Source organism: Anas platyrhynchos, chromosome 3, assembly GCF_047663525.1.
Source record: "Anas platyrhynchos isolate ZD024472 breed Pekin duck chromosome 3, IASCAAS_PekinDuck_T2T, whole genome shotgun sequence".
Taxonomy (NCBI): Eukaryota; Metazoa; Chordata; class Aves; order Anseriformes; family Anatidae; genus Anas; species Anas platyrhynchos.
The window spans coordinates 8,237,611-8,260,556 of record NC_092589.1 but is presented as its reverse complement, the minus strand read 5'-3'; the positions used below and the strand labels follow the sequence as shown (position 1 = coordinate 8,260,556).

Sequence of the window (22,946 nt, the reverse complement as noted above, 5' to 3'; positions counted from 1 at the left end):
TTTATTAACTTTAATTACTTCACTCCTTGGCTTTCAAATGCAGAGTGTTAAAACAAAGAACTTCTACTTCATAGAACAATCAAAAAAACAAAACCAAAAAACACCACCACCTCCAAATACATATCACTTGCAGAAAGACCATATATTTCCTGAATTACTTGACAATAAATCCTTTCTTTAAGGTCTTTTAAATCTGACACCTGATATAATTACAGCAATGAGTCCTACAGGAAAGAGACATCTGATTTATTAAAAATTAAACAAAACAACAGACTCTTCTGTATAGTAGTTGGGCAATTAACACCATACTTAATTTGTACTGCCATTTAATCTGCAACTGACAGCTAACATATCTCTTAAAACTGTGAATTCTTTTTCACCCTTTTAGGTACGCCTCTATAACATGTGTCAGTTATTTTAATTAAAAATATTAATGATTTTGACATTTAGAACATGAGTTTCTTCTTTGTAGCCTCTTTCTGGGGTTAAGTGCTCTAAGAAGTCTCAAACAGAAGTAAGTCCTGTACTTCAGCGTGATAGGAATACATGTTTAAAATTAAAATGCTAAGAAGTATTCAGGTGAAAGTATGAAAAAACACTGAATAACCTTAATAGAGGAGCATTCCCGTTATGATACAATAGTTCAGGGATCCCAGGCCATAAGATAACTGCAAAAGTCTAACACCAAATTATTACTTTCAAATACCGTGAAAAAGGCAACACAAATTCTAAACTAAACAAATATCAGTAGCCTTTCATTTTTAAGTGCAAGGAAAAGTTATGGAAACAACACCAGCTAGAATCTCAAACAAACATAAAGCAAAATGCAAGTATCAGCTGCTCCATGAACACATCTTGAGGACACACTTGTCTGTTTCCAAACATTCACACAGATTTGGTATTTGTATTCAAGACTTGTCAGACTTGTATTAATAAAATTTAACGAGAGGTCAAGATCACATTTTTGTATTATCTTCTAAATCTGTATGTTTGAAATAATCCCTTCACAGTCAGATACATTAGATCAAACCAAACTTTATTGAAGTTTGACATGGCTTAATATGAATTTGCTCAAAATATACAGATATTTTAAAAACTAATAAGCTGTAAGGGGCATTGATGTTACTCTAAAATCTGAAATTAGGAAAACGACAATATAACTGCAGGGCTCAATTCTAACTGGTTTTCTAGATGATTTCCGAGAAAAAAGCAGTGAGCCACAAAGCCAGCTTAAAAGATCAGATAAAAGCAGAAGTGATCTTTAGAGATCACTCTGGTAATCTAAAATGTATTAATGCACCGAAAAAAAAAAAAAAAAAGCATTCATTATTTGATAGTGCTGTGGGTGGGGTTAAAAGTAGGTATTTGTGGAAAGCTTAAATTAATTACAAATTTATTGGTAGCCTGGGCAAAGCCTACAAACTACAATCACCATGAAAATACAGCTTTTTATACCATTTAGGTGAAATTGTCATGGTGCACTTTAACCCACAGCACTAGTCAGAAAATTTTTGCCTGCATTTAAGAAATGATAACACTACTCAGATTTCTTCTTAGCATCCACCTTGCACCTTCGAAGTTTGTGCATCCCCTTCTTTAAACAATAAAAGATAATACGGAATGAAAAGTAGGAAACAGATTTAGTATCTGCATTTGAGCAGCACACTCTTCCCTTTAGTGTATACAGTATCCTTTTTCTTGTTTTCATCAGCCTTCATGTCCCCAGCTATCCTGCTCGCTCCCACACTGGCGCCTGTCCCAATTCAAGTCTCAGCACAGGCACACTGTTATCAGCTGGCTGGAATGGAAATCACTCCCTGCTGTCCACCAATCCAGCCCCAGCAGCTGTGGTAAATGCAAACCCTGGGTAGCAGAGTGATAGGAGCAGCCCTTCTTTTTTAGCTCTGTGTCAGAAGTAGAGCTCAAGTAAGGGTGGCAGCAGGACAGCTGGAACCTGGCTGGCACATGCTGTAGCTCCCCCAGAGCTTTTGTGTTTTGGTTAGTTAGTTTAATTGCATTTTTTTTTTTGGGGGGGGGGGGGAGGGGGAATCAAATCAAACAAGAATACAAAGAAACAGAACAAATTAATTGTCTTTAATGAAAGCTCTTCCTATGAATCCTCCCAGCTAGTGTCAGGAGAAGAAAGACTCTTCGTGTTCATGGCATGCACCTTAACAGCACTGTGCAAAAAGCAAATCTAGGGACTGGGGTGACATTTAACAGATCAAAGAAGATAATCAAACAGTCTGGCCTAAACACTGCTGTATAGGATCAATTTGTCTATTTTCCTCACTCAAAAACACTCTCATTGTATGCAGAAACAATGTCCCTCACCAATTGTTCAGGGAGAAAAATAAGTAAATAAATAAAAACACAGCCCCTTTAGACTACCTGGGAGTCAAGGGACTTGGGTAACATCTGAGGTTCAGCCACACAGCTCTGCAATCCTAGCTGGACACTGCGCTGCTTTCCATTTCCCTCTTACCCCTCTATAAAATGAGCCTAGCAAGACTTGTCTTAATTACACTTTTATTGATACTTTTCTTTTTTAATCTGTAAAGAGTGTTTGAAGGCAGTGACAGCAAGATGTCCTGGAACTAAAAGTTATTAATGCTATACACCTTTAATCACTAAGAACATCCTGTATTAACTCATTAATACATAACTGGTCATTTTTTTCTGAAGATGAGACTGCCACAGTTATGAAACGTATCACAACTAGTTGAGGTAAAAAGTAAAATGTTACTTAAAATTTGTAAACCTGGCTCTCTTACCAGCAGGACAGCTGCCCACAGACAGCCACATTTGAGATGCACCAAGTTATCAGCTACTTGCAGCTTTAATTTCATAGAGATTCAAGAGGAAATGATACTGGTTTTGAACTTGAAATTATTATTATTGTTACTATATTATTGTAGGTAGGTGGCAGAGTAAGCCTTTCTTGTAAATTTGTTTTAGCTAAAGTTCTTTTCAAATGGTTGTTGTGCCACTGCCCAGAAGCTCTAAAAGCAATGGAGACAGAATAGGGAAGAGTGCTTTCATTTAAAAAAAAATAATGACACTGATCCCTCAGCTGATAATTTCATAGTTAAACATAAACGAAAGACAGGGATGTACGAAACGTGATATTACATTCTCTTTTCACTGCCTCAGAAAAACAGTGCGATCTATATATATGCTTCTATTAAGTAAATATAAAAACAACTCTCTTGACACTGTGGCACGCTTCCTGTCACATCAGGCATTATTGAATAGAAGTTGTCTCTTCGGGGGAAATAAGACTGCAGGAGATATCTCTGATAAGTTTATTTGATAAAACAGTTCAGGAGTGCTGATGCACTTGTTAATGATGCCTTCAATTGTTTACATTCCTTGAGAACAATGTCCCTAAAATGTCTTTCTGAACATTAACGTACCTCTTGGTTAAATACTGGGGCACAACTGGCCATGCCAACTGTTGAAGAGAGGGGTGGGAGAGCGTTCCAAGCCAGCAGCCTCTCCAAATCCTGCTGCGGGCTGCATTTTGGCTTCTTCAGCTATTCATAATGTACACAAAGATTTCTGGAAGAAATGCATCTCAATTTCTGTATTGCTCCAAATGGATGATTTGACATAGTATTCCAAAAGGGATAAAAATAAAAGTGTTGGTATGTAACCTATTTGTCCACTATGGAGACAAAAAGGAGAGCCAGTCTGCCAGTCAGGGGTGCTGGTATGGCATGCTGGCATACACAACCCATTTTGAACCCTTATTTGACATCTCATAATAAACAGCAGGCTTTACAGCATGCTGAGAGATTCAATTTATTCAGACTTTTCTGGACCAACTGGAGACACCAGAGTGAAGGGACTTACTTTCTCTAAATTCCTAACATTAAGATGCAATTCAGTGTTGCACAGCAGGAAAAAAAAAAAGGAGGGGGTGAAGAGGGGGAGAACCGATACCTTTCCCAGCCTGAAGTACAGAGTAAACGGCCTCATTGTTTCTCTTTGTCACGCCGTAGCTGGTATGAGCTACTTCCACCGCGGTGAGAAGAACACATACAGCATGAGCAGAAGATACCTCTGCTCTCATGCTGAGACACGCGTATAATGGAACACGTTCACATAGGTAGGAACATAAAAAGCGCTCTCCATGGAAAGGTGAGAATACACACATCATGCCCGAATATGAAAACATTGATTATGTACAACCATTTGGGGAGAAAGAAATGAAAGGCATATATAGCAAAGCACAAAAGGATTAAAAAGAGGAGCAGGAAACTAGCAAAAAAGTACAGAAACCAAGGACAGGATGTCTGACACTGATGTGAGCTTCAACAGAATAATGAAGCACCTGAGAAGGTCAAAGCTAAAATGGAAAGGGAAGGTGGCTCCCAATGCTAGAGAAGAACAGTGGGTAGATCAGAATAACTGAAATGGTTTGGGATGGCACAAGCATGGCTATTTTTAGAGACTGTTCAGAAACAAAGCTCAGTTTCTGCAACAGGGCTGGAAAAGAAGGGACAGAGTGGAATATACGAGGAAAGACCAACAAAATAAAATGCTGGTGTCTGTGTGTGGGGTAAAGAAGTGGCAAGAACAGTGCCAACATTCCAGGCAAGAGCAGACTGGTTATTTATTGCGGCAGCTTGGGAGTGGGAATGGCATGGCTCCCGGAGACAAGAAGTTCAGCATTCCCCCTTGCTGCAGACAAATTGAGGGGATGTGTGGGTGAGATGCTTGAGAAGGTGCAACAACTGATTCTAGACCACAGGGTGGAGGTCAAAGGCAGAAGAGCCAGTTCGGAAGTCATCAGATGCAGTGGGAATCAAAGGATGCAACTCATTACACCAAAAAAACCACAACCAACCAAACAAATAACAACAAAATAAACACAACAAACAGCTGATAGAGGGGCCCTTACAGAGACAGAAAAAATAGTTTGCCATTTGCATGGGCTGTATTACATTGAGACATTCTTTGGTGCTCAATTAATGTTGCTGCTCTCCACCCTGGCCTCCTGCAACCTGACAGAGTGGTACACATACTCAACAAGCCCACCAAAATCAAGAGTAGTGATGTATGCAAAGCATAGCAGACCCTGCAGGTAAAAGCAACATTTTTGCATGCCTAAAACCAGCTTTGCTCCATATATCACCATTAAGCATTTCCAACATGGTAATTACCATTGCACAGAATAATGTCTTAGGCCCAGCAGGCTTTTCCCATAAGAAAACTGGTCAGCTAGTTCAGACTGCTTTTCTTCCTGTCACATCCCTATTAAACGTTCCAGACTGTTTAATGTGATAAAAATGTCTAGACTGTTTTTTGACTGAAAGCATAAAGAATAGAGTTCTTTGCCCTTGGCTAGCAATCCCCTTCTTTGCTCCTTTCCTGGTAAGCACAATAATGTGCATGCCGACCACACTTTCTGCTATGGTAAATGTTTTTCTGGTATCTTTGTATCTCTGTAAATCCAAGATTTTACAGACAAGCCCAGTGGAAGGTGGAGAATATACACACACACACATATATATATGTACACACAGTGCTGTACAGTGTTGCTTTGCAAGAAAAAATTTTGAGCTTATAATGAAGTGTAAATGTTGCTGAAGGAAAGACAATAAAAGAGCACCTCTAAGTCAAGTGAACAAGAAAATGAGAAACTAAACAGAGGAATCTCTGTAAAGATTAGTAAAGAGCAAGATGGTTTGCTAAAGCAGGAAATAAAGGTGAAGTATTGGCAAGAAATTCCAGTGGGCACATTAGAAAAAGCATTTCCAAATGTGAATTAGTGCTTTGAATACTTTATGGTACCTAGTTGCCCTCGGTCTTTAGCAGCTGTTTATTTTTGTATAACAAAACTTCTGACATAATTACAATCACGCTAAACTCAGATGCAAGTACACAATTTATACTAAAAATAACCCTCTGGCAGTGAAATTACCCAGCTGAACTGGTACATACCCTTCAGCCCTTTCTTTTTAGGCTCTATAAATCTGCATCTGTGGAGTGGGTTGTGGTCAAGGAACAGGTGCATCTGATTCTTGTCAGCATGTGTGACTTGTGTGTTGGAAACTAAGCTGCATACCATGGAAAAAGCTTGAGAAGAAACACTATCCCTGGACACCACTCATTGTAGCTGACTCCCATAGGAAATACAGCTATTGCCAAAAGAATTCACGGACAATGTGATGTGACAGAAACATCTCTTTGGCACAGTCGCAACTGGCTTGTCAAATAACATACTAAAGTCCCACTTTCCATTTTCCTGTACCCCATTTGTTCCCAGTTCAGCATAGTCTTAACATCCTGAGGGTGACTTTTTGTTTAAAGTGCCCTTATTTCTCATCCAAGATTCCTAAATTGCTTGTTCACTGTGATCAGATCATAAGGTGCACAGCTAAAGGTGCTGAAGAAGAGACAACTGCACACCACGGGATAACAACCAAGAGTTTAGGAATATCTGTGGGAAGGTTGTTCCACGGGAAAAAAAACAAAAACCTGCAGTTTTTCCACATTAAAAAGCTCTGGGCAGAAAGATCTGTACAGTGAAAGTACTGGCCCACCACTGAGCACTTGTATTTTCCATTCTCAAGGTACCATTTTTGTTGAGCAAGTCAATGTTCCCCTCTGTTAAAAGTGAGAATAGTGTTTTCCAGCATCACCAGAGGTGATCTTACTGGTTTTGAAGCACTGAGACACTGTACTACTTAATACAATACAGAGGAAAACTGTATAGTATTATATATATTAGAGCAAATAGACAATTTTTGAAAAGAGGTTTCTGTGGAACAGCTGTGTGCACATGTTGAAAGCTTGGATCAGGATGGTTGCATATTGATTTAAAAACAAAACAAAAACAAACAAACAAACAAAAAAATTGCTAATATAGTTTCTAGGTCAATAATCTTTTCCTCTCGTCAGTCCACTCCTGCAATCCTTGTGCCTGCACAGTTCCCACTCAAGTCAGAGGGTGCTTTGCACAGTCATGGCACTTCTGAATTAAGACTTTTCTTTGCTCTCTATATGCACAGTTCCTCTGGGCATCTGAGTGAAATGGCACACACAGGGAAAAGGGAATAGGCTCAGCCAGCATTTCTCTGAAAGCCAGCATTTCTCTGAAAAGCTCCACACCACCCTGAGTAACAGAGAGCTCTGCAAGCTCTTTATGCTGAGCAGCAGGTAGGAGCCTCCTGAAGGCAGGCACCCGCTATGCTGCTGGGGAGGTTTTTTTGGATGGGAGACAAAAGCAGCACAGGGAAGAGAAAGGCTGTTGCTTTTCCTGAAACAGAAGTGGCTGGCGCAGACAAAGAAAGAACAGACTGCATAGCACCTTTTCGTACTAAGACGGGCAGTGTGTGGCCAAGGGATGCAAGAGCACCAACTTTTTTGGTGGCTGCAAGCTGTGATATCAGGCCAGCCAATCTTGTCTAACACACAATACTGAGAAAAGTCATTGCGATTTTGGGAACTGTGGGGTTGATTTTTAGTACATTTCCTCTCAGGACTCTGAGTTTTCTGCATTCCATTTTCTGAGGACTGTTGTTTGAGAATTGGTTAATCGGACTAAGTTTGCTATTTCTGTAATTTTTAGCACAGACTGCAAACTCTGCTTTAATGCAAAAACAACAAATCTAGAGCCACAGCTTCTGCTAACTTAGCTGATAAGTTGAAAAAATTTCAAGAGCTACTTTTTTTCCTTTTTTTTTTTTTTTTTCAAATAAATCCCATGTGACCATAGACAGCAGAACAAAGAAGGGCACAGTTTATTTATTTATTTATTTATTTAAGCTATGAAACCTGATTTTAGAATTCAGAATGGCAATACTTGAAAGTCAGGCTGAATATAAGATTATGCAGGTGCTGGATGTGATAAGTAGAAAAAATGAACTTTCCTTCAGAAATCCAAATTCATACACGAGATAAGAAGGAATAAGTTACTCAGATATGCAAAAACCTATCACTGTGGCAAAACTATCAGGTTTAGGAAACAAAGGCGACACTTTTCGAGCTTCAGTGTGCTGTTACAATTGAAGAAACCTGATTTCCTTTCTCATTTGGATGGGGTCCTGGTAGGCAAATGGCAAAGTCAGTTCAATCCAAATCTGCCTTTCTTAGGAGTTGTGCCTTTGTTTTGGATCACAAATATGAAATAGATACCAGAATAAAACTGTCACAAGATCCTAAACATGCCAAAAGGCACAATGATAAATAAGAGCTCCAGACAGGCTACCTGAACCCCTACAACCGCAATCTCTGGCATGTGCACAAGTTGAACTTGAGGAACACAAAGTGCAATCTGCAATACTACACTGCAGGGAAAAGCCACCCACCTGCTTTGAAACCATGCCTGTGGCCGAAGGTAAGAAGGGACACCACAGAACTGCTGTACAGATGATATGTCATATGACCAGTTTACTTGATCTTTATAAAATAGTCTTGAAAAGCATTTGTTAAATCCTTAAAATTTAAGCCAATGTTAAACAAGCAAATAAAAAAATGAAACTGAAGATTTTTCCTTTTTTTTTTTTTTTTTTTTTCAGGCATTAGTATTAAGAGATACATCCCTTTTCATTGTATAAAGATCGCAGAGGACTCTTGCATGTATGCATACCTCAATCCAGCATTTTGTTCATACACAAAAATCTTCTGGCATGTATGAATTGATGTTTCCTACTGGAACTAGGTGGTCCCTCAGTGGTAACACTGGTCAAAGATCAGGTATTCCTCATGCACAGGTAGGTAACAGAGAAAAAGCAGCTCAGACTACAATAGTGCACGCATATCTTATTCCAAGGGTGAGTGGGCACACTGCTGCTGTGCAGTGCACCTTGTAGATGTGCAAGTAGGCTCTGAGCTTTCTGGGATGCTATAAGCACCACGCAGGTTAATTTAGTCTGCTTCTCAGCCACACGGAGCTTCACATTGCTACAGTAAGGCTGCTTCCAGCTCACTCAGTGCTTGCCCAGGCATCTTTGGGATTTCTACCCATTACAGTATGTAGGGCAAATATACCTTCTGCTGTGAAACCGTCGTGTGAATGCTGCTTTGCAGTACACTTACAGTCACTCAAAACAGGCTGGCTGAAAGCCGTAAGACATCATAAAGCCATCTTTGAAGCAGAGATAATTTTAGACTGCAGTAATGTTCTCAAAGACTCTTCGCTAACACTTGTCTTTGTTGAAATAACAGCCTGCAGTTACTGAATCTTCTATAAATTACGCCATACTAGCAGTATTGCCATAATATTCATTTTCACAACCTATAAACAGTACCTGCTCCTATGTAACAACAAGACAATGAAAATTCAAGTCTCTATAATAGATTTCTGTCTTCTAACAATTAGCCTCTCCAGGCTAGTGCACTACAAGATAAGATTACTCCAGCAAAGCACAAGTGAAATATGAACCCCAGGTTTATACTTTAGCCTTTAAAATTGAAAATTTACTTCAATAAAAGCACTGTTTAAGGATTAGGTTGCAACTGATACTCAGGAAACTGAAGCAAATTCAGCTGTAAAAAAGCAGTTATTTTTCCCCACGGAAAAGGTACTCAAAAGGCAGTGCACTCAGCTCATACGCCACTTCTTAGGAACAACCTGTAAGAATCCCATAAGGCATTTGCAAGTTGTGTTTCAACTTATGCAACCTGCTTGCTAGATCTCATCTCCAGAACATCTCAAATGGCATGCCAAAGCTAAATTTTTCTTATTCTGTAAGAGACATAAGCAAACAATTATAAATGGTAACAGCCAACATACAGAGATAAAATGAAACAACCAACTTCTGGGAAGAGGCCAGTGTGCCTCGATTATAAACATTGTGACAGAAACTGGATGTTCTGGGACACCTGGGAGATGCAAAGAATGCAAGTCACGATCGCTCTACTTGCAGAGGATCAGCCGGCAGCACCCTGTGTGAGACACTAAGTTTCATCATGATTTTCATAACATTTTTTGTTTTTCCCAAAGCCCTTGATAGCACATGATTAAGCAAAAGTCTCTGCATCCATCTTCCTTGTGGTTGCAGATAAAACTTTTTTAAAAATCTGAAATATCATTACAATAAGAGACAAAAACGTGTGCAAACACACAAATTTCAGTTAATCCTTTTCAGTTCTTCTCAAGCAGTTTGCAAGATTTCATACAGCTCTGGCTGCATTACGAGTTTGAAGCTCTAGCAGCAACAGGCATTTCTCATCAGTATAATGAACTCTTAGGCATCTTGCATGTCTTGAGTGATACAAGCCATCTGAAGCATCATTAAAATTATATTTCAGTCATATTCTAATAAAGGAGGAGGAAGAGAAGTTGTTTGACAAATATTTCGGATCAGCACTGAATGAATCAAGCAGAAGACAGCTTACAGGTTTTAAATATTTGTATACACACACACATATATATACACATGCACCCCAAGTCAGAAGGACTAAGGGATTCGTTAACCTGGGAATCTCCAATATCATTTGGTTTGGCTGTGAAAAATTTTTCCAGCTCTTAATTCTATGTCACTTATAAAGGTCTTTGTACAATTGCAATGTAAATAGAGTCGATAGGTAATTTTGAAAATAGTGTTCTAATGCTGAACAGAAACATGTCTGTAAAAGGCACAGAGACTGAAAAGCCAGTGGACAAATGCTTTGATGAAGAACCAGGTTTAACGTTTGATTTTCCTCCCAGGGCAGTCCCACCTATTCAATGAAAAGCAATATATATGCCTTGTTAGCAAGTCTTCCTAAATTTGACTGCCTGTTTTGTGTAGTATGAAAACACTACAACATTACCTCAATGCACAAAACCCCAAAATTCAAGCTGTGCTAAACCCAATCATATGAACTATTTTCTTGTACATCTCAGTCTCATTTCCTATTAGCAAGGCATGAAAATAAGCCAGTAAGAAGGAACAGTAATTGATATTGTTAATATCAATATTAACTGGGTATAATAAACAGCAAAAGAGGAGAACTGGGAGGAATATTAGTGGAATTAACTCACAAAGATATTGCTTAAGGAAGATTTTTGCGCATTGTGGACAACAGCAGAACAAACCTAATTAAAAATAACTAATAACGTGACTAAAATCTTGGAGCCATTAAATGTTCACTGTATTTTAACATCACCGAATCTATTTACTGTTTTATTAGCTGGATACCAGTTTCATCTATCAATCATCTTGTTTGTTTATATTTTACAAAAGAAAACTTCCAATATTAGAGAATCCAGTTTACTTAACAGGCACTCAAAAATAATACATATTTCTAAAGATTACCAGGGTGATCATATGTAACATCTCTATCTCACTTCGTTTTATGTTCCTGGTGATGAATCCTTGTTGTATACACAAGATGTGTACTGTTTATATATGTAGTGCCATGCTTAATACTCCCTCTTAGAAAAACAGGAGAAAAATTAAAGCTAACTTGTTTCATTCCCTACTCTCATGTAATGTAACATTATTCTGCTTCATAGCAATACTTAGACAAAATCAGTACTTAATAGCCTTGTATTACTTATTGAAAATTACTGAAATAGATTTATGATGAACGGAAAATGGCAATAAATTGTAAAGACAAAAAAAGATGGAAGAAAAGTAGGCAATGCTAATCAATTTGAAGAGACTGTCTCCACCCAAGTATTATGATAAATATTACAATCTTACCTTTTTCCACAGACTGCTAATCTTATTTGTTTATATGCTGACATATATTTAATTGGCTTCTTGAAGTTAAAATTTATGTATGCAGCAGAAGGAATCAATGATCTTAAATCAAAAGGACTTTCATATTTTTAACTTAAAGTCTGAGCATATTGTACATATTTAACTCTTTCTCAAAAAAAAATAATAAAAAAAAAATCTCTTCAAGTCTCTTTAGGATTTAAGATTCAAATTCTGGTCCAGTAATAAATTTGACTATAGACTGCAGTGCTCATCAGATGGTCTGAAAGCTCCCAAGAAAAACAGACACCTTTCATAGACAAGAAAGGCTACAAATGGCAGAAAACAGACATGATCTAAGAGAATAATTTTGTCATCCACCAGATGTGGAATAGTATTAATTTTATATACCAGAGCCTCTAATTTCACCAGAATACTTAATCTGACATTGCAACTACTGCAGATGTGCTTACAGGTTAAGCACCTATACATACACAAAGAGACAGCTAGGACAAGTTCACTTGTTTACATGTATACACTTACTTGATGTACAAGTTTGAAGACGATGAACTATCTTTCAAGAGGAGCACAGAAATATAATAATACCAAAGAAGCTGTTTAGTGAAATGTACAGAATCACCTCTTAGACTCAGCTAACTCTCAGTAGTCTGTAAACCCCTGTGAAATACTACCTACACTGGTACATATTTAAATACACTTGTAAATCTGGTACTAGGTATGCATAAAGTCAAAAGCACATCAAAGCAGAGACAGGTCCCCAAAAGCCTGATTCCCGTCAATATACTGAGAACTATGCTATTTTATTCCTGGAGTCAGAACTTCAACTGGATACCCCAGTAAACTGTTCCAATCAACACAAATGCTTGATAATAATTTTCCTCTAATTTCTGACCTGCTTATAAGGTCAACTTTCTGAATGTCACACACTGCCACAATACCTACCAAATTCTTCTAGGACCATCTGGATGCTTTTTCCAGCTATAAAGCATGCATTTTCAATTCTTGTCATCATGGGATTTATCCCAATCTATTTTGAGAACTGTCCCCACAAAAACGTCTAACAGACTTCCATTATCAGACAAGTTAAAGCTTGAAATAAGCACAATGCTTCTACCCCATTTCGGTACTCTTCAATCATAGCAAGCAAAATTGTCATTTTTAATATTCAAGCCAAAGTGAAATTCACAATGCCATTATATTGGATCTGCAACATTTTCACATTAATTTGCAGGTTTCTCATTCGTTCTTATTCCGTGCTTTGAATATGCTTGGATCCCAATTTCCTGAGATGTATTCCAAAATGTTCAAGATTTAAATACCTTGAAGGAATCTGTAATTCATATTGAGACCAACTTTTGCTCAGTTTTGTAATTCCCTCCATATTAAAGTACTGTTAGATACATATTAAAGTACATTAGATACTGTTACTACGAGTGCTTTACCAGAATGGTTATGGCTTGGAAGTGTGACTTCAGTCATATTAAAAGTAGCAAGTCTCATTTTCCTATTCGCAATGTTCCCTTAACATATGTAGAACAATACAGAAAAATTGAGCAGACAAAAATTAATATGAAGATGTCACCAAGTACAGTAGCATATCAATGCAAGTGTCAGAGCCACAAGAGATGTGACCGGTGGTGAGCTACAATTACGAAGAATAAACACGGGCTGCATTTTCATCTGATTTTTATTAGTGTAGATTTTTGCTGTCCTTTACATACTTGGAAAAGCCAATTGAATATAGTTTCCACTACTAGATAATATCTTAGCTTTTGAGGAGCTTTACTTCAAATTATTTCTCTCTACAAAACAATTAAATAATCTTGCATTATTCAATGTGCATAGACATAATGATAAGGATGAATAATGAGAGAACTCAACATGATCACTGCATGCACTGTTTAGGACAGGCAGCTTCACCTAGCTTATGGTTTGGTTGCCACTTTACAGAAAAATTAATGTCACAACTTACAGAGACAATAATACAATTCATTCAAAACTTGAAAGCATCAGAAAACAGCACGGTAGAAATACATTTCCATACTGCTCATGGAGACAGAGGTGTTTTTACCTGTCTAATGCACTTTGTCAAATCTGCCTACGAGAGCTCCAGATGTCTGACAGGAGACAAACACATTCCCATGGGAGAGCTGGGCGTGCATGTGCAGGAGAGACCTGCAGATCCCACTGGTGCTGTCCCGAAGTACAGCAGTTATCTGCAGTCTGGCAACCTGCAACTTACTGCACAGCACAGAGGTTGATACCAAAACTGGACACAGTTGAGCATACAAAGCTATCAAACACCTGCTACACAGCACAACAAAAAGGATGTCTCAGATAATACCGAGATAATCTGTTCTGGTATACAGTAAGCAGTCATCACTCGCTCTTTAGGAGCTGCACAATACACTTAATTTTACCTTAATGCCAGACATCTGCTTTTAACTGTTTAAAACAGAAAACAGAGTAGGACCAAAACACTTTTCCATACCACCCGTATTATCCTGCCACTAACATAAGTTGTAGTACTTGCATGAGTTTTACTACCTCAAATTCTCTATTCAGCTTCAGCTTAGATTAAAACGATGCAAGGAATTATAGAATGAGCTTTTCAAAACAGATCTACATATAGTCCCATCTAAGCAAAGATGTGGTTACCATGGTCCAACTATGACCTAAATACTATGATCTACAAGTGTCAGCAAAAGGTTAATTACACAGATTACATCTAGTTTCACTGCACAAGTATTCACGTGCACATGTTTTGTTCCCCCCATCCCACTTATTCTGGTATTTATGAGATTGATGCATTTGAAATAAATACAAATAGGGTCTTAATCCATAATTTTTCAAAGATGCAACAACAGAAACCTCTACTAAGCAAATAAATTATCAGTACACTGATCTTCTTAACTAGGAAAATACACTTTTCTTCTATGTTTACTGTTTTGTTGGGAGAAAACATATCATTTAACTATTACAAATAATGAAAAATAAAATCAATTTTCTCAATTTGAAATTATGGTATCTCTGAAAATTTATACACCAGTCATTGAAACACTGTAATAAGATGACAGGCAACCAACAACATTTAATTAGTTGATCTACAACTTTCTCTTGATTGCCAAGACCTATTCTAAATTATGCATAGACACTACTGCCTGCCCGAGGCTGAAGGCACGCTCTCATATTTATTTGGTAGTTGCAGTAAAATTAATGAGTTAACAAATACTGAAAGTGTTTCTAGGATTAGGACAACTGCTGAGTAGAAACCTCTTGACCAAATTCCTTTTCCTGATAGCATAAATCTGGCCACATCCCAAAATTTTGTGATTTAAATAATTTACACTCAGTCAGTCAGAATGTTCCTCTGCCTTATATGCAAACTCTTTTGCAGGAATTTCAAAGAGAAATTAGCATATGCTACTACTGACAGTGGCATGCGTTTCAAAATAAGCACAATTAAAACTGAAAGTGACAATGAAAGACAATCACACTTACTTAGTAACGTAACAGAGAGCTCTATATAGTCATTTTAAAAAGTATAATGAATTGGCAAAAATTAAGATTCATATGATCACTCCACCTCAGTTTAATTACTCTCCCAAGAGAATATCGCATGCATAATCAGTGCCAGCTATACTCCCTGATTCACAGTTTAAACACTTACGTAAGATGATTTCTATTTCTGTAACAGAAGAGGAAAGCCCATCTTACAGACGGTAAAATTATATGATGCAGGGAAGGTGACAAATCCAGGTTTACCAAACCCTGAATTACGCTGAATGGCTTTAAACTGGAACTCCTTTTGGAACACTGCCAAGGATCTAGTATCAAGGGATACTTTAGAGCAACATATTCTGCATGCAGAAGTGCCAAGAGAATATGTTAGAGAAATTAAATCATTCTGTTCCACTATTCAGCACTTGTGGAAGCCTAAGCAGAGGCTGGTAATTAGCTAATTTGCATGGACTCTGTGAAGAAGAGTATTTAAAAGAATTCCAGCAATATAATTTTTAAAGAGCAAGACAGCCTGGCCTGACTGGCTAGCTGCTTGCATATCTTGTATTCCCTCTGTCTGTGGCAAGACAAGCCATTTTTAGCTGTACAAGGATGAGTTGGTAGATTTCTGAAAATAGCTACATCTACAGCTCAATGTGTAATTTCCTCACAAAGAATCCAATCAGACTCCCATTTAAGTGGACTGCAAAAGCTGGATCAAGAAAAGGAATTAATCCATCCCTCCTTCAAAACACCCTGTAGAAAAATAAACATTCTTCTTTTGTTTATCCAACTATCTTTGTGATCACAACCAGGAGAAGTACCAGGGCAGTCACAGATGAACTCAGGAGATCCATTTTAGGCACTGTGGAGCAAGATGCAGCCTGTATGGATGCTGTGATAGCCCTTGGAAATACCACAGACTTCTCTACTCCTCTGTCAGGGAACAGTAACCCCTAACCCAGAAATGGGAGGTTGAGGCCAAGGCATTTCTTCTGTCAATTTTCTTTGAGAAATTATTATTTTGTAGTCATTTACTGCAGGTGGTAAATTACTATCTCTACATTTTTTCAGATGTTGCAGATAAGGGTTTTAAATCGAATACAACAATTACCTTCCCTGTATATGATGTATTATCTTCCAAAGCTCTAATTCTCCAGTTTCATGCCAAGGCCTGAGATTTGCAATGGCAAAATCACAGTAAGTCAAGCCTAAGTCCTTAGCTACAACAAACCATATTTTACATATAAAAGGAAAACGGCTGCACCAGCACGAACCTCTGGTTTTATATTACTAGTGTTTTGTACGTGGCACTTCAATGACTGTGGTATATCATCTGTTTATAAGCTGATTTATTTTGTACATGCAATGTGCATTACAGAAGTAATATATTTTTTTTCTGATGATACAGCTTTATATCTTGCATATGAAACACCAGCCCAAAAGCTGTTTTCAAAGTTACACAAATATTACATCCAGTCTACTATGCAAACATTCATTCTGGAATCTTGACAACAAGGAACTAACTTTTAAAGCTTCAACAACATTTGCAAGTTGGAAAAAAAATAAAGAAATGTTCTGCGTCAACAGGATCCTCCCCTTCAAGGAAATTAAATGCCAAAAATAAATATGGAATTCCCTCATGTGGCCCTGATGTTTTCTTCACTGTTTTCCCATAGACTTCAAAAACCAGAAGAGTATGCCTGGATTTTAAAGAAACACTTATATAAAAAAGTTATTTTGTAGAAGGAAAGAAAATCTACATACATGTATTTCCACCAGGTTTTGAAGTTTCTAATTAACTACATGATATGCATGGATAAAGTTAGCACAGTGAGATGAAATTTACAGATTTTGTCCAGTTTCTTTAACTGAGAATAGCTGAAAACAGAAAAGCTTTTGGACACGGAAGCCATATTTTTAGTACTGAAACAGAAATAGCAATGTTGAAGCTAAATGTAGATTATGTTTTAGCTTTTTTTTCCCTTGATCTTCTCCTGATTTTTCTGACGTTTGCAGCCACACCTCCCAGTCCCTAGGATGAGGGAAGCAATCCTGTATAGCAAACACAGCAGAGGCTCTGTTGCCCCAAGACATTTCCCTTTTCTGCCTGTCCCCTTCCCCGTTTAGACATCTCCCAGCTCTTCACAGACCTCCCATCTTGCTGAATTGGTCGGCTCCACTGCTGTGATTCAAGTCACTGTCTCCTTTCCAAACTCTCACACCCACCTCATTTCATCTTCTTTATCATCATACTTCCTTTGTCCCTTGTCTCCCTTCTCCAAACACAAGTTGATCATGTCCTTCTGACTCCACTGTTCGTGGCAATTTCTGTTCTCCCTCCTTTATCTTTGACTGTTCATAAGCCATTTTAAATTGTATCAGGCAGGGAGGCTTGCCTCACAGACAAGGCCTACAAAGATTCAGGTCAGACCCCGGTTCAATTACCAATTTGACTGCAGGCCCTGTGCCACTCCAGGCAACCCTGCTCATGCTGCATTTCTACAGCAGAAATACAAGGTTATGATTTTCCTTCCTCAATGATAGCACTATGAGGATAAAGAGAGGCTGGAGCATACTCATTGATTCAAGATCTTTGGAGAACTTCAGTGTAAAACTAAGTATACAAGGAGCGGTCTTCCGAAGTCTAAAGCTCTGTCTAATTTAGGTGATTTTCTGTGGTGAAATGGACATAACTGACTCAACACAACTTCGACCACCTTACTGAGTACAAACTAAGAGCCAAGGACTGTTCATTCTGGTTCTGTATATGTTAGAGTACTATCAAGACACCTAATACCGAACAAATTCTAAGTAGTAACCCTTTTACTTTTTTTTTTTTTAGACAAAGAAGCACAACAACCATTTATAAATTGAAGAGCATATTAGCACATCAAGTCTTTTTGATGCCACTACATCAAAACACAAACCAACCACTATTTAATTTAAAATGTTACTTTCTTAAGGGTATGTAAGTAACAGGTGACTTTTTAATTTTTGGATCTTTCATGATGTAGGCAATATGAAAATCTTGGACTAAGTGAATTATTTGATCCTAAAACTGAAAAGCCAAGCAGCAAACACACACTATTATGGTGACATACCAAAATTAACAAAACAGAGTATCAGATATCAACTTACAGGGCCCTGTTCTAAAGGACGCAATGGCCAAAGAGCATGGGAAAAATGTTCAAGTGTTGGCTGCACCTGCAAAACTGCATGCAGACATTTGTGCTGAGAATAAACAACTAGTCTGCCATGCAGCTATTTGCAGATCTATTTGCACTTACAAATGTCTACTTTCATACATAAATGCTGGCCTTGAAGGGCACAGCATTCATGCCTCTAAAATGAAAAAGAAAAATTATGATCCTCGTGTTTAGGGCTGTTCATGTGAGACATACAACTCTGTAAGTCCTAGCTGTCATTCCTACAATTATAGCCCCTCCTAATTCCTGCCAACCAAGATCTGATGCAGCTACAGCTTAATACAGACTGATGTTCCTTTCTAGTCTGTGCTTTATGCATTTACCTTTTAAATACCAGTTTTGTAAGGTTCCTGTGCAAAAAATCCTTCTTGCTTCTTGGGGAAAAGGGATATTAATTCCAAAACAAAACAAACAAACAAACAAAAAAAAACAATGCCAAAAAAAGAACAACAACAAAAACCCTCAGACACTGAAGGACTTGGTCAGCCTGGTCTGGGAGGAAACTTTCCCCTTTCTTCTCTTTCTGTCTAAGCTCAGGGATTCCCACGAGGTGAGGTGCCTTGCGATACTGGACGGCCCACCAGTAGAGGTACAGAGGTCAGTACCTGTACAAGGCTCTGTCATTGCCAAAGCGACGGGCATAACAAGCAAGAGAAGAGAAGTGTTGGCAGGTCATGAGAGGACAAGGAGGTGGAAACAGACTTTTTTTTTTTTTTTTTTTTTTTTACAGCAAAATACTAAAAAGCAGCAATATTTAAAAAGATGCTATGTTCTGCTGCAGGCATAGGGATTCCTATCTCTGTGTTTGTCAGGCAATGACTTTATATTTGATTTAATTTCTATTTGATTTTTATTTGAATAAACTTTGTATTTGGTCAAGTAAACTCTGCATACCAAAACATTGCCAAACATGGTATGCTAGTAACAGAACAAGAGTGAAAAGGCATTGTGTGAAGGGAGGAATTTAGATGGATGGGAGGATACTCACATATAAAATGTCAATCAATTATGCAACCATCTGCATGACTCAGTAGATGTGAAAAATTATTCTCCTAAAGGAATGTACTTAAAAACATATGGAACAATATTCTTTCTCCATAACTTTCCTCTACTCCACAGTTCCTCAGTCTATTTACCAATCACAAAGGTGCTTCAACACCATTATGGATTACAGCACATTTCATTAAACCTTAATCTTTTGCAGGAAATAACAAAACTACAGGCTGTAGCTGCTTCACCCAGGCTTCACTTCCCACATCGTGGTAACTCTTGCTATCCAAGTATGAAACTCAGTAACCCACTATATTGCTGTGCAGGACGTTATCTCAGAACAGGATTTTCCCTTTTTTAGGTCAAGAAATAAATGAAAACTTGAGCCCTCTGGGTAATGGTCAGACACTTATAACTGCTTTACTGTACCAAGAGTCATGTAACACTTCATAGTACACAAAGAGGGCCAGATTTTCAAAGCTGCTCAATACTTAAGGCTTCAAGAGAATTTCACTCCTTTTTAGGCTCATGAGTGAAGTGCCTGAATTTTCAAGTGCTCAGCACCCAGTGAGAACAAACAGTCCTGTTTGTATCACTTGTACAGCAATTGGCCATTGCTCAGAGGACATTATCAAAAGCTGTTCCAGCTTTGTTCTTTTCAGCAGCATTGCTGCCTAATGGCACCAAACATTTCCTGCAAAATAAAGATAGGCTTACTTAGCTTTTCAAAATAATCAATTTGAAAAAAATGGGACGGAGAACATGTGGAATGTATTAACAGGTCCTGATTTTCAGGAGGAGCTATCAGTTGGTCTGTATGAGAGTAGACCACTCTCCTGCTGTGTAAGCTTTGCACTTTAGGAATTTAGAAACTGGCCAATGGCAGGGGGAGGTACGAAATTCCTTTTCTGCTGAACTCAGGCATAAAAGGATCTAAGCTCTGAGGTACCTTGTCACTTTGCTTTCTAAGAAATAAATTCTCTAAAAAACGAGTATGTTTTGCTAATCTGTGCAAGTCATAAAAGCAAGTTTACATAGCTCGGTGTTTCCCTGCTACGCAAAAGATATTTCTGTTAAAATTACAGTTAAGAAACAAGATGTAAGTATGGTGAATGAAGCACAGTACAAATTCAGGAACAGACTGTTCTCTATTGAATAATCTTCTGGAAAAAAAAAAAAAAACAACAGGCAAAGCATTGACTTGACATTGTTTGCCATTGTGACTGTTTTCTGATTGTGTCTCAGTATGTGTGCATGCATGCACAAGCACCTTTTTATAAGTAACTGTTATAGAAGAAACAGGTGGCTTAGTAATAAAACTGAATTAAAATAAGCATAAAATCTTAAGACTTTTTTTTTTAAAGTCTTTTCTTCCCCATTTTCTGTTAAAGTCTGAAAAAAGGCCAAATTTAAGTAATGATTGCTGATTTATGTTTTTTTTTTTTGATAACATTAACTACAAGAACCCCTCAAATAACCCACACCAAAGCCACAGCTGTGGAACTGGGACAGCTAAGCAAAAATGAGGAATCGGCACTGCTTGCATGGCCTGCTTCCCACTCAGGAATGGCTATTCAGGAATTTCAATGGTCCCAAGGTACCCTGAGATCTCCTACTCCCTCCCTTCACAAGTCCCCCATTAGAAAATGCTGTGTCTCCATTATTAATGCATGGTTCCTTGTCAGTAACCTCTCCACAGCAGAGTGACATTTTAATCTATATAAGACTTCAGGCAATGGTAACAGCATTCAAATTCTAAAGGGTCAAATTTTAGCTTTAAATCATGTCTGCATTAGGCTTATAACTTTTGTATTTTCTCCCTCTGCCACATTTCCCCCTCTTACTCCTACTATCCTTCACGGCAGCTTCTAAGTTTCAGAAAACTCAAGAGCAGTAAAATACTCTAATTTTGGTGCTCATGCATTGCAAATATACTCACAGGGAAACCTAGGCATCACCCTTAAGACAAGCAATTCAGTGCAAGCAGAAAACACCAGACAGTTCGATAGGGTTATCTGAGAATACACAAAATATGCAAGCAAAGAGAACAGCAATCAAAGCTAAAACAGATAGTATATGAGATGGTACAATCTCAGAGTCTGAAATCATCACTTACAGCACTGAGGTGAAGTGCAGGAAAACAACCACATCGCAGAAGCATTACTTCAGCTGAGAGTCAACACAAATCAAAACCAAATTGCAATCCACCGGGAAAACGGGCTCTACTAGTCTGTGAGTTTACAAAAATACAAAAAGACAGCACTTCGCAACTATAGCATAATATAGCCTTGCTTTTTAGCAAACTGCACTCAGATGTTGCTCCTCTGACATCATTAATCTCCATGGAAACCTTAGAATGACTGTTGGCCTGAAATAGGCTCTGTCATCCCAGATCAACTCGTAAGTAGTCCAGCAAAAGATCTTATATCTCATATTTTTGGCTGTACATTTTCACCAGTGAGCACAACTGAAGAGTTACAATTCCCGTGGCTGCTATGAAATAAAGCATTCCTGATTTCATTCCTGATAATCAGAACATGCAAAAGTTGAAACATTTTTCCAGCTGAGTCCAAGATAGATTCAAAGATCACCTACTTTTGGAGTAAGATGCAGACTGAAAACAAATGAGAAAAAAAAACAACGAAAGATATGTCTTTACTGAAGGTTAGAAGATGAAAATAACTAGGAGACTAACCTCCTGAAAATCCACTTGTATATCTGCATAGCAGATTTGCAGAGCATGCTATTTTCCATAGCATTTCTCTCTACAAGCAAAGAGCAGTGTAGAGCAAAGAGAACTTTCTAAAAACATTTATTAGTATTTACTTTGGGGGGTCATCAGGGAAATACCTGCATTAAATGGAGTGCAACCAGATGGCTTGTGTTGGGTTTTTCTTTCTCCTTCTCCATGCTAACACTGCCAGCCTCCACGACTAATGTCCCAAACACAGGGTCAAATTGTTACTCAGAGATGTTTTACCTACAAACAGGTCCTCTGCAAATGTTTTCTGCCGAGTTAAACTGACAGAGACAAGTAGATACACTAAGTGTCAGGAAAGCTGTTCTCTTGGCAAGAAGCCATGTACTCAAATTGTTTCTATGAAGAAAATATGCATTTGTATACGTATAGGCAGTATGTGTTATACACATACAGAAATAACGAGACTTCTTAGGGACCAAAATTCAGAAAATCAAAATTGAGAAAAAAGACTTTTGAGCCTTGCATAGTTGCAGCACTAAATAAACTTGTTTTCTTGAATGTAAATCAGTCATTGTTACGAATTTCCAAGGATAACTAAACAAATTGCCATATAATTTTTTCTGTGAGATGTGAAAGAACAGAGAGACATGCAAAAGAAAACAAGAGAAAAAAAACTGAATTGGTATATAAGGATTTCCACTTATTTCTTTCACTTTCATAGTCTGAACAAGCACGCAGAAAATTACAGGATTCAATCCTAAAATGAGGCACCTCCACTTACAGCTGCAAGTACTTAGGCATTTCCAGAAAACCACACCCTTACTTCCTTAGGTCTGACCTTCCCAATTTTAACTCTTCCAAGTCATTCCGTGATCACAGTCTGTT

At 38.0% G+C, this 22,946-nt stretch overlaps 1 protein-coding gene across 9 annotated transcripts in view; it reads right to left on the bottom strand.

The window, feature by feature from the left end:
- Nucleotides 1–22,946, bottom strand: part of PLCB4 (phospholipase C beta 4) — a 231,450-nt gene that overhangs the window by 99,554 nt on the left and 108,950 nt on the right. The window contains exon 1 of one of the 9 annotated variants that reach the window (XM_013108930.5): nt 21,477–21,621. The exons of the other annotated variants lie outside the window; for them this stretch is intronic. Within the exon in view, the coding sequence (XP_012964384.2) occupies nt 21,477–21,510 (34 nt within the window). The 5' untranslated portion in view covers nt 21,511–21,621. Of the gene's footprint in view, nt 1–21,476; nt 21,622–22,946 lie in introns of those variants that run through there. 9 annotated transcript variants of the gene reach the window in all.